This window comes from Spinacia oleracea, chromosome 3 (genome assembly GCF_020520425.1).
Source record: "Spinacia oleracea cultivar Varoflay chromosome 3, BTI_SOV_V1, whole genome shotgun sequence".
Taxonomy (NCBI): Eukaryota; Viridiplantae; Streptophyta; class Magnoliopsida; order Caryophyllales; family Amaranthaceae; genus Spinacia; species Spinacia oleracea.
The window spans coordinates 59225665-59238399 of NC_079489.1; the positions used below are offsets into that span (position 1 = coordinate 59225665).

General features: G+C 36.8%; 1 protein-coding gene across 3 annotated transcripts in view; it reads right to left on the reverse strand.

Moving 5' to 3' along the window:
• LOC110784873 (DExH-box ATP-dependent RNA helicase DExH7, chloroplastic) overlaps window positions 1-12735 on the reverse strand; it is a 60721-nt gene that overhangs the window by 24589 nt on the left and 23397 nt on the right. For 2 of the 3 annotated variants that reach the window (XM_021989322.2, XM_021989320.2), the window contains exons 13-24: window positions 12131-12231; window positions 11236-11293; window positions 10159-10224; window positions 6212-6294; window positions 5947-6127; window positions 3997-4149; window positions 3804-3905; window positions 3563-3715; window positions 2282-2386; window positions 2020-2160; window positions 1826-1915; window positions 1598-1654 (exon numbers count right to left, since the gene is read on the reverse strand). In XM_021989322.2, the coding sequence (XP_021845014.2) occupies window positions 1598-1654; window positions 1826-1915; window positions 2020-2160; window positions 2282-2386; window positions 3563-3715; window positions 3804-3905; window positions 3997-4149; window positions 5947-6127; window positions 6212-6294; window positions 10159-10224; window positions 11236-11293; window positions 12131-12231 (1290 nt within the window). The remainder of the gene's footprint in view (window positions 1-1597; window positions 1655-1825; window positions 1916-2019; window positions 2161-2281; window positions 2387-3562; window positions 3716-3803; window positions 3906-3996; window positions 4150-5946; window positions 6128-6211; window positions 6295-10158; window positions 10225-11235; window positions 11294-12130; window positions 12232-12735) is intronic. The other variant, XM_056840353.1, reaches the window with a different exon arrangement.

The following is a 12735-nucleotide window of genomic DNA, read 5'->3' on the forward strand; positions in this document are numbered from 1 at the left end:
ATAACATGAAAGTGCGCTATCTATCTATCTATTTATCTATCACTAGGATGTTTTTTTATACTAGGATACTAGGATGTTTGCCTTAAGTGGGAATACTAGGATGTTTTTTGCCTTAAAAATAAGGTTGTTTACATAGAATGTACATACATATAGATAAAAAAGACATAAATAAAACACAAAATAGGTGCATTTCCAAAAATAATGTATTTTGTACTTACAGATCGACGAGAGAGGAAAACATATCATAACTAATGGAGAAGGCATTTGCAGTAATGGGTATTCGAGACATTTTTACGCTTCAAACAAATACCATATTGCATCTTTCCATGTACAAGTCTAAGTACCCTTTAGGTGAAATAACTATAGGAAAGCTATTCGAAGTTAAGATAGCCTGGAGATTTTGAGGGTTAGAAAGAAATGACATGGGACTCTGAATTAGTATCAAGGAGAGTGAGGGTTTAAGAAAAAGAGTTCTAGCCTAGTTTCCTTCACCACCGATTTCCCTTGAGTGATAAGAAATATAACGGTAGAGTTGCACTGATGTTTTTAGTGTCTTTCAATGACAGGATTATGGGAAGTATGACTGGCAAACTATGTCCTTATTAACGGTTTATAAAAGACTCTTGCGCTCTATTGTGTTGTAACAAATTCCTTTTTCATTATCCGTTTCATATTTTCCCGAAATCCAAGTTTATGTCCCAAGCCTATGCAAAATTGAAGTAACTAAATATAGAATGGTTATTATGTCTAAATGTCAAAAGAAAATACTCCCTCCGTATTTGTTTAGGAGTCACATATTGACCGGCACAAGTATTAAGGAAACATAGTTGCATTTGATATAATGATGCAAATGGAGTAGTTGATAATAAAGAAATATGAAGAAAAAAAAACAAGTGTGGTGTAAAGGTTACTAAAACTGGAATTATTTATGATTTAAGTGGGCTAATAGGAAAGTAAAAAATAATAAACAACTGAGAAGTGGGTGTAAAAGTTACCAAAAATGGAAATGTGACTCCTGAAAAAATACGGATGTAGTAATTGTGACTCCTAAAAAAATACGGAGGACATAGCGTTTTACTTAAAGAGTATAGAAAGGTTATCGTTACTAAAAAAAAGTACGAAATAAGATTTCTTCAATATTTGACACTTCTCAAAGAATTCGCCGAAGAAGATTGAATAGCCAGAGGATAAATAATTTATTTACATTCACCAGCTAAAAAGTATCAGGACTGGAGTACTAAAATATTATGTGTGTGGCATACTCAAAGCACAAGAAGCATGGTTTAAGTTTTCTGCAACTTGCTGCCTTGGCAGATATTTCAAGAGTGACGTAAAGGGTAAACACAAAGATTTTTACATTCAAGTTACACTCTTATAATCTTATAAACATAATAACTTTCCTGCTGCCACCTGGTCTTTATAACAAGAGAGCTTTGAGGGAAAATCTTAGGCAAATAGGCTCTTATATAGTATAAATGGAAAAAGCCGTAAGTTGATTCCGATCCATGGTTTTATGTCCTATGATAGCTGAGGGCTCTTCAAAATCAGAATAAGAAAATACTGTAAAACCTTAATATTGGAAGCTAAGCAACCCTACCTCCTTCAATGATGACACTGCCGAGTTTATAGCTTCATCCTTCGGCGTTTCAATAGCCTGGAAGTAACAAAGTAATCAAAATCATATATACCGCAAAGCTAAACAATGCCCTCTATCTCAATTAGTCCAGTGTCCCAGAATGCAGTCTATGATCCCACAATTAGTAAATACAGCAATGTAAGTATCCTGCTTCACCAACTCATATTTTGATAATCTTCAAGGTCATACCTTGGATAAAAAAAGTTTTATATCACCGAGAGAAAGCAGCTTAATCTGTAGACATAGTTCTACCAGAGGCATTCTTAGCATCTCCGGAACCTTCAGATTTAAGAAAGTCACGTGCGAATTAGATGAATGATTAGGGTACAACATACAAGATGGACACGGACTATAAAAATTTACGTCTGGTGTTCATGGTGTACCTGGAATGATCGCATCATTTTTTCAAATCTATGGCGTGTATACAAGCAAAAACAAGTACCGGGTTTTACTCGCCCAGCTCTTCCTCGTCTTTGTTTTACATTTGCTTGGGATATCCAATCCTCGGCCATCATTGAGAGTTTCTAGAAGTAACCAAGTGTAAGTTGGACATTATTACCATTGAGAATCTGAGAGGCTACAATAACTTAATATATACAACAAACAGCCCACATATTTCACAAAGCTATTAAGAATGATGGAAACCTTCCGTGGGTCATAACGGTACTCCTTGTGCTTCCCAGAATCAATTACATACACCACGTCATCTATTGTTAAGCTTGTCTCTGCTATATTTGTCGCCATTATAATCTGCATATATAACAAAACAAAAAATAAATAGTGCAAATAATTTAAAAACACAATCCGTCTGCACGAATAAGAGGTTGGGTCTCATTTGCAAATAGCAGTACTGTTAACTGATAACTGATTGAATTAGTCGTTAACCGATAACTGATTGAATTAGTAGTTAACTGATAACTGATTTGAATTAGTTGTTAACTGATAACTGATTGAATTAGTAGTTAACTGAGTTCATTTACTTCCTCCATTTTTTTATTATTGCACCGTTTGATGTCTCACGCATGTCAATACAAAACTTTATCCATTAATATCCCTTATTATGCATCAGCTAAAATTATTAAAAGTCGGTATATTTGAAAATATATATGAGACCAATCTAACAAGACCCCACATGACTATATAATTCCTTATGTATAAATCATAAAAAATTAATAAGAGTGTGTGAATAGTATCATCTACCCTTCAGCGGGGTTTAAATTGGCATCGTTTGTAGTATGCAGAAAACTGTGCTTTGCATCATAATGTTTGAACTATATGCTCCACCCATCTAAATTTATTATTTTTATTAACAATATGTTAATTCGTGATTAATAGGATGGTCATGATATACTAATACAACAATATGTATAATCAACTGTATGGCCTTTTTGGTAAGTTTATAGTTTGTCTGTCTTTTGCACTATTCGACCTATACATTTCACTCCATTAAAGCAGTATTTCAAAAGACAGATATTGTATCCAAGTTTCCCAGCCAGAGTCACCTCGTAATTCTCATGCTAATCGTGAAGAACACACCATAATTCTCATTTTAATTATGGAGGTCACCTCATACCTTTTAAGAAATTACCCCGCCTGACGATGCACTTGTCAAAACAGAATTATTCAGTTTAGAGGGATGAATACTATAAACAACCATGGTCATGGACCTGCTTGGAGAAAAGTATTAGCCCCTATACTTGATAAGGTTCACATTCATGTCACACTGATCCCACACATCTGCAGTCACTGATTTCCGTCCACCAAGAATTGTAAGAATATAGTGGCAAAACACAGGAACTCCGACTCACACAGTACTATGAAAACTTCAAGATAAAATTAGCTAGATTTATCAACATAAAACTTGTTCCAAACGGAAAAACTGAAATTTATCTTTAAAAAGGAAATGTTTTTAAGATGCTAGCATACCTTACGAATGTCTTTGGGTGACTTCAGAAACACCTTTTTTTGGTCAGATGCGGCTACAGATGAATGCAATGGCAGGAGCCATTCAGAAGATTCTCCACCAAAGCGATATGAAGCAGCCAGCTTATCGTGTAATTTGTAAATTTCTGAAATGCCCTATAATAGCTCCAACCGAACTTTCAATCAGTAACTAGCACAATATACAACTGTCTTTTGGACACCGGAAAAAAATAGAAAGTCTTACAGGCAAGAAAACAAGAATGGCGCCATCACCACAATTTTCATCAATATGACACACCAAGTCTTCAAGAAGATCATAATCTATTACATCTTCATTCAATTTTTTCTGCACCAACACATAGTTGATTGAAGTAAAAACAAAGAAGCATAATACATATGTTATTAACACCACCCTACACCAGGATCGGATATTGTACCAGATTCAATCGTGTTTGATCACTGTATGATTGATATGCACTGGGGTTATAGTGTGGGTTCATGCATTCTTCCGAGAGAAGAGTTTCATCACCCATTGATGATAAGACAAGACTTTTCTTCCCTCTACGGTTGTCAATAGAACCTCCAACAACCTAAAAACACAACCAAAAAGTTTGTTATGACTTGCTTATTAGAGAACAAACCTTCTAGGAAGGACCCTTCTCTAATAAAAAGTTACGAAACTAGGCCAACAGGCCATAATAAAACAATTCTAAAACTCAGAACAAACAACCAAGACTAATTACAAATTTTCCATCCATGTTCTGTCAAGTTGGCTGATTTTCCTTCCCATCACTCCTCTTATTCTAGCTTTAATTTCTACTTCTATGCCTTTCACTACTGTCTGAACCCTTGGAACCTTTTGCTCCCAAAGTGAAGTGTTCCTTGCTTGCCAAATTGCATAGGATGTTGCTGCAATCGTAGCATAAACAGTAGGTCTTCTGAACCTTGAGCCCTTATAGTCTCTACTAACCCATTTCAGGAGCTGTAGGAGATATCATGTGAGTACCAATACCTAATATCCAATTCAGAGAATGAGTGAAGCAATTCCTACTGAACTGGCATTCAAAAAATAGGTGGTCATGACTTTCATCTTGAGTACCACAGAGAAGGAATTTAGTATCACTACAAACACCCCTCTTGTACAATCGATCTTTAGTCTGCAGCCTTCCCTGATTAACCAACCATTGAATAAATTTATTTTGAATTGTTGCATTTTCTGTACAGTTAAGCCAAGTGTTGCCAAGTACGGAGTACGCTTCAGTACGCGGTATGAGTATGAGTAGGTTACCTTACTATGTTCAACATATATGAGTTAGATATTAAAAAAAACGTGATTATTGATTACATAAATTGTTTAATATATAATCTACAATCAATTAGAACAGAAACGGAGACAATGGTTCCCATCAACCAAACCAGCAGATTGTATTACACTAAAGGAAGCTTTCCTATCATTCAACTACATGTAGTCATCAACTTCAGATAAGACCAAATTCTACGGAGTCTACTTCCCGATCAGTAGGGAGTCCATCAGAAAGTAACAATTAATGTAATGCATGCATTCCTTCATACAAGACTTTGAAGTAGTTTTTTCAGCACATAGTATATTTTTTTGATATTTGAACTTTGTAATGGCTCCGAGATGATTCATTGTTTAAATTTCCTCTGTTATCTGTCACTTGTACCGTTTTACCGATGCATAACTTTTACCCTTAATATCTGTAATTATATCTTAGTAAAACTTATACAAAAAATTGATGTTTTGAAAGTATATACTCCCTCTTTTTTTTAAATGCATCACTTGCTTTTTATGGGTGTTTTTTTTTAAATGCACCACCTTCTACATTTGGTAACTTTTTCTATCATAATTTATTGTTCTCTCTCTTTTATTAATCACTACTCAAAATATTTTATTGGTTCTCTCTCTTATGGTCCCCACTTAAAAATTAAAAAAAATCATATCTCACATGATCTCTCTATTATGGTCCCGATTATTGTTTTATAAGAATACATAAATTATCTACTTGCCCTCTTGCACCATTTAATAATAATATTGCACGGGCCTCCTAAACCTGCGAACCCATGCAATTGATGCATTTAAAAAAAAAGGAAGAAATAATCAAGACAAATCTAACAATATCCACATGACAATATTTTCTTACGTTATAAATCACAATATATGGTGAAAGAAGAGTGAGAATAGAGTAAAAGTTCAAATTGTGCGAGTATTAAAGACGGAGGAAGTATATTTTAGCCTAAAATGAATAAAAATAGGAAAGGTCTAGGAAAATGAAAAGGAAACAGCCATAATCAACATGTCAGTTAAAGATCAACCAACTTGACAATCGAAAAGAAAAAGAAACAAATAAATTAGAACTAAATACTACCTCATGGCCAAATGTCTTAAAACCTAAACAGGCTGGGGAATCTGACGGAAGATGGTAGTATGTTTTTTCATATACATCTTCAAGAAAAAATGTTGAAACAGGATATGTTCGACCTTTGGCAGTAATCACTGGGCAGTCACCGAAATAGCGTGAAAACAAATTTGAATCAACTGTTGCAGACCTAACATTGTGCACTTGTAAAATTAGACAAAAGAGACAATAGAAAAGGAACAGTCAAGGGTATAACTTCCTACTAATAGCTCACATGAGTATAACTTTAAATGTTTGGTTGCCACTTGCAGCTTGCTTTTCCAGTAAGTTCTTTAAGACAATAAGCAGGAAATCCCCCTGTTTATGTCACAAACCACAATGAGAATGATCAGAAAGACCTAATTTCATTTCAATAATTGCAGACACGAAAAGACTAAAAACTATATAGAGCGACATATCTACAATTTCATCAATTTTTTAACATGCTATATTTTCAAGTGATCTTTCTAAAAATGGGTTGGGGGATACTCGGGGAGGATAAGGGTGAGTTGTCCTTGGAAGTTCGTTTTACAGGTATTCAATTTTTCCTCTCCCTTAGTGAGGTTCAAGGTAGGGTACGGCCCACATATTCGGTTTTCGGAAGATGTTTAGGGAGGAGAGCAGCCTTTTGGTGCTCGATTCTCTTAATTATGTCAGTGCTCCATGCTACACATTGTTGGGTGTAAATGTGATAATGCTTGGGATTTGGATTTTCCGACTCTACCATATGATATGGAGTCATACAGGAATTGTCGTCCGAGATCTACTTCACCGCCGGATATATGCCTTGAGTAGCTCCTTTCCTCATCTAGCACAAGGGACACAAAGAGAGATGGCAACTCGACCATACTAGAGGAGTAGAGGTGCTGAAATTTCAATTAGTTGCAAAGGGAGGATTCAAGAGAGTGGATCAGGGATTCTTCAGGGTCTTTTTCTCGTAAATATCTCTTAAGTTGATTAAATCAACCCCCACAGTTTCCATCACTTTTTGGTAGACTTTGGCATTGGAGATGATCAACACTAATGGCAAGCTCCAAATGCATGGGCTGGGATTGGTTATTTGACTGGGTGTCTGCTTGCTTTGTTGTGCACCACTTGTGCCAATACTGATCCTTGTTCACAAGTCTATATTACTCTGAAGTGGCGAGTAACCTATGGAGGTGCAATGAACCCACCTAACCAGAAGAAGACAAGCTAAGCAAGCAGAGGAGTTAGCATTAGGCAACCAACTGAAGGATTTTGGAGTTTAAGAGAGCAATTAAGCCTCTTTGTCTTTTATTTGTTTTCTATTTGTAACGTTTGTCTTTAGTTAAGGATTTTGGAATTAAAAGGGAGGGAAAGGGAAGAACAGAATTATGTTATGTTGAGAGTATTTTAGTTCAGCCGTGGGAGAGAAGACCCCCCTCAGAGTCTCACTTGTGTAATTCAAGCTTTGTGCGTATTCAATTAAATCAAATACAACCTTCTATTATATAAAACCTGGTATCATTAGCGAGATGACAATCTCAAACGCACGGAGAATCGAAGGTTTGTACCGCACAATCGGTGAAGTCAGAGACCAGCTCGATCAACGCCTCACCAACCTGGAAGGGCGGTTTGATGCGATGGCCAACTCCATCGGAGAACTTGAACCACACTCTCGCAGAGTAAACTGCTGCAACCAACGTCGTTGAGGCCCAAAAGAACGACGACCAAGTGCAGGCAGCCATAACTGAAAGGCAGACTCCAGGAAAACCAAGACAACCAAATGGGTGCTCTTAAAACCCAATCCAGGCAATGATGAAAGAGATGATGCGAAGGAGACATACCCCACCGCCTAAAGAAGAGGTTTCAGAGGCAGAATTCAATGACAGGGACAGGTTTGGCAGGAGAGGAAGAGTATATGAGAGAGGAGGGAGGAGGGAGGAGGGAGAACCGAAAATGGAGTTGGGCGTTGGTGGTATCGTAAGATAGAGATGCCCTTTTTTGAAGGGGGGACCCGGACGGGTGGATTCTCCTTAGTGAGAAATACTCTATGGTATGTAAATTGAAGGAAGATGAGAAGTTAGATGTAGCCGTAGTAGCCATGGAAAGAGAAGCTTTAAAGTGGTATCAATGGAGCAATGGTCGAAACCCGGTTCACTCGTGGAACGACTTGAAGGATCGTATACACCATCAGTTTCGCCCCTTAAACGTTGGTGTCTCCACAAACAGTGGTTGGCTACCGAACAAACCAACACCGTGTTGGAATATCGGAAGAGGTTTATAGAAATGGCGGCACCTCTATCTGATATACCAGAGAGTCTCCTCAATCCTCATGGGTCAATTTGTCAACGGTTTGAAGGATGACATCAAGGCGGAGTTAACGCTTCTCAACACGATTAGCCTAGAGCAAGCAATGGAGGTCGCAGCCCAAGCAGAAGAGCGGATCCGGGTAAGTGGGTCAAAGAAGGGTGGATCTTTTTACCAAGCCAAGGAAAAGCAAGTACCTTTTCAATTTACATTGTTGGGCTAAATGTTACTGGGCCCAACCGCCCAAGAACTTTACTTCCTCCCAATCTTCTATAGGAAGTTATCCCAAGCCAAACCTCAATAGCAAAAACAACCCAAACACTACCACTGGTTCACAAACCTTAGTCAAACCATTCTTGTTCCAACTCTAATTTCCCAAGCCCAAATGGTAGAGTTCAAGAGATTTACAGGGAGCTCCAGGAGAAGACGAGTCGTGGGTTGTGTTTCCGGTGCGATGACAAGTGCTCCATCGGCCACAATTGCGGAGAAAGGAGATCATTGTGATGCTCATAGAAGAGGACGAAGGTTGGGGAGAAGAAGACAAGCCAAGCAAGCAGAGGAGTTTGCGTTGGGCACCCGCTGAGCCACCACAGCCACCAAGTTTAAGAGAGCAATTAAGCCTCTTTGTCTTTTATTTGTTTCCTTTTCATGATGTTTGTCTTTAGTTAAGGATTTTGGAATTAAAAGTTGGGGGGGGGAGGGAAGAACAGAAATATGTTAAGAGTATTTGAGTTTAGCCCTTGGAGAGAAGAGACCTCTTGATAGTCTCACTTGTGTAATTCAAGCTTTGTATTTATTCGGTTTAATCAAATACAACCTTCCATTATATTGCAGTAAGTCTCTCGCCGCTTTCTCTCCCTCTCTCCTTTTTTAGGGTTTATTTTCTTATCCGTTGTAGGCCGAAAATAGTCTAATTTCTTCGGAAATAGTTAGACTATTTCCGACCCTTTGTCTTCAATTATTCATCTATTGTCTCTTAAATTCAATAAATTTTTCCCATGTGGGCGGAGTTCGTCCTTGTTCGTTAGTCTCCTTATGGTGGAGTTAGTTTTAGTATGTTTGGTTTGTCGTTCACTCGTAGTGGACTTATGTAGAATTGGTCCGTTGGTAAAGTTTTATGCGGGATCGCAACAGATATTAATTTTTCAACTACATTTAGATGAATCAAGTGGAAATCCTCCTCGCGGCTACAACAAATCGTTCCCTTTCTCTGAAAAGGCTGCATGTTCCAGCGTTATATACGGGAGACGTTTTACAGTGCAAGATATATTCAACGACCGTAGTTTTGATGAAGGAAACCTTTATTTGATTCAATTTATCATGTATTTGTTAGATCTATCTTTCTCTTGTAGATGTCGTATGACTCTTTTAATGAATTAATTTTCCTTTCAAAAAAAAATATCGCAGTAAGTCGGTTCATAACAGGAGGAATGTTGTGGTTTATCATGAGGAATCTTGGTTATGGATTGATTGCAGATTTGTTTTAGGGGTCTCGAAAGAGTAAGGAGCAGAACTTATAGCCGATTGCTCTCATGGAAATTTTATGCGGTGTGTGGTTGGAGCAAAACTCCCGGTTCTTCTCACGTGTTTGTTTTTCATATAATTCCTTGTGTGAAGAAGTCACTTACATTCTGACAACATTCGAAAGTAGTTAAAATGGTACTTTTAATTTGTGGAACAGCTACTTGTGATTTATGTTTCAGAAATTGGAGATAAGCTTACAACTAAGTAAGTAGATTGTAACATCATTCACAAATTGTTAAAATGATGTGCTAAAAAGATAAGTTTTGTAACATACAGCTGTAAAAATAAAAATTGTCGCACCACTTTCTTTAGCAGCTAATAAATGCGGATAGAAAAAAAAAATTGTTGCAGAAGCACAGAAGCACAATTCTTAGAATTAAGACTCACCAACAAAGATCGTTCATGCACCTCATCAACTATAACATGAGTGATACCGTGAAAGCTCTTGTTCCCCTGAAAAAATCAATTAATAACCATGTTGAAAAGCATGAATTGATGAATCTCAAAAGTATTCAAAAAGCAAAATGCTGTGTATCAGCTACATTCCGTACAGGAATTTTGGCCCCATGTTTTGTATATCAGTTGACACTTGATTACTTGACACTTAACAGAAGGTGATGAAATGAAATAGTACATCAAAATGTGCAAAAATTGATAACAGGAATCCAAATGAGTATGCTGTGACACTCAAGAGATTACTATTAATCAAAAAGAGATAAAGCTTTGTCCCTGAATGGTGAGGCAAATCGGTTAAAAGACAAGTAATTGTACCCCAAGGTCGTATGACTGTGAGATAAGCTTCAAGGACACGTACACTCATACCAGCCTGATGAGCTTTCAAGCGAAGACTTTTAACCATGGACCATGCTTAGCTTTGGAAAAACTAATTGGTACAACTATTGAAAGTACTGGTGATTCATTTCGTGTCAAAAAGTCTTGGGGTTCATTAAAACCTCTTTATCGGCCATTCCTTCGCAACTAAGGTACTGTTGCAAAATGTGTCAAGTTTCTAAGTAGCTTAACCTGATATCAGCAAGTGGAAAAAGGCCATATGGTACATAATAAGGTTGAGAGACTTATGAAACAATTTGTATATACCACTGCTTACCCCTACACTTATCACTTTTAGAGGTAGAGGGCCTCTTGCATTTTCCAGCACATATAAAGACATGCTGATAAGATTGTGCCATTAGATTAGACCAGAATACTAAAATTAGGCAAGCCAAAAGGAGGGTTTGTCCCTACTAGTTTCCCCTGTTATAAGCAGTTTGTCTCGCCCAATATATGTTATGATGTATTGGAAATAATTTTTACTTGAAGCTCTCGAAAGTACATAATACCCCGTTAGAATATGAAGTAGAGGAAGCAACTAAAACTGAAGACAACCAAAATATTATGCAAACAAACCATCAGGTCATGATATATAATTAAAATTGAATTGTCATGCAAATGTTGCAGCCATACCGCAATTTGCCGTAAAAGAATACCAGTTGTACAGAAAAGGAGTTTGGTTCTATCATTTCTGCAGACAACGAAATGAAGGAAGCACAAAAAAGTAAATAATAATTATAAATAACAAACTAGAACCAATAATCAGAACACATATTCCCTCAAATGCGTCCGACAATTAAAGAAGGTGATATATATATAAATTCAAATATGAAAATAAAGTTTGCAGAGAACTACAGACGAAAAAACCAAGGACTCAAGAAGATTGAATACACCTATGCAATTCAAATATCTACCGGAGACACCTGTACAGAAATTTAAGAAACCAGAGGAAGAAGCTCCTTACATCAGTTGATTTTACATATTTTCTTTTTATTTTCCATGACAAACATGCTAGTTATATAAAGTAAACATCACCAAAATTTGTTCCCTGGAAAAAATATTCTGAAAAACATTCACATCATTACAAATTCAGATCAATTGAACCACTGCCTTGTGTCAAATGTTCTTTAATTTCATGGCCTTTTCTCAGCCAGGATCGCACATACTAGATGCCTCGCTTCTGGACCGCCAAATCCAATCAGTGTGTTAGCCATTCTTTATCAATTTTAGCCATTGATTATCAATTCAGTTCACCTCATAAGTTATAAATGCGTCCATGTTGCGTGTATTCTTCATTATCCTCTACCTTCGTCAAACACTTAGACATGGGTATGATTCTCAACACGTTATTTTCGACCAGAAATACGATAATTTTCTTAAATTAGTAGAGAACTCGGACACGTATTTACATATTTCTATGTTTCAACATTAAAGACAGTGACTATTTTTTTCTATCACTATGAAATAACAGAAACAATTATATGTATCAGCCGAGACAAATCAATTAGAAAGATCGGGAAAAGCAAACCTTGCACTATCTAGCCGAACTTGGTAACCAACCAATGATCCATTTAAACCAGGTGCAGGTTCACATCTCTCAACGGCCACCCTTTCAGCAACAGAAATCGCCTAAAATATTACATGTTTGAGTATAGCATTGAACTACTGAGAATAAAACATAAACCATAGACAATATACTTCATCCATTTGCCTAAAATATTACATGTGTGAGTATAGCATTGAACTACTGAGAATAAAACATAAACCATAGACAATATACTTCATCCATTTGTCTAAAATTACAACACTAGGGTTTTACACGTTTATTAACACAAGAGGAGAGAGAAGAAAAGTTGAGAGTTGACCCATGTGAGTACTTAAAAAGCAAGGACGTTAAAGTAGCTTGTAGAAGTAATGATGTAATGTAGGAGCTACTGCTGTAGGTTTCTTATTGTTTGCCTATGATAGTGTCTTTTCAACCCTTCCTAGAAGGTGGGGAGAGATTGCTTGAGGCCCTTTGCTGGGTTGTGGTGTTTGTGTGTACTCTTTTGGATCATAATATCTCCCTCTATTTGCCAAAGAAAAAAAATTAAAGCAAGAACATTGCTTATTTTATTCACCCATTTGCCCCCA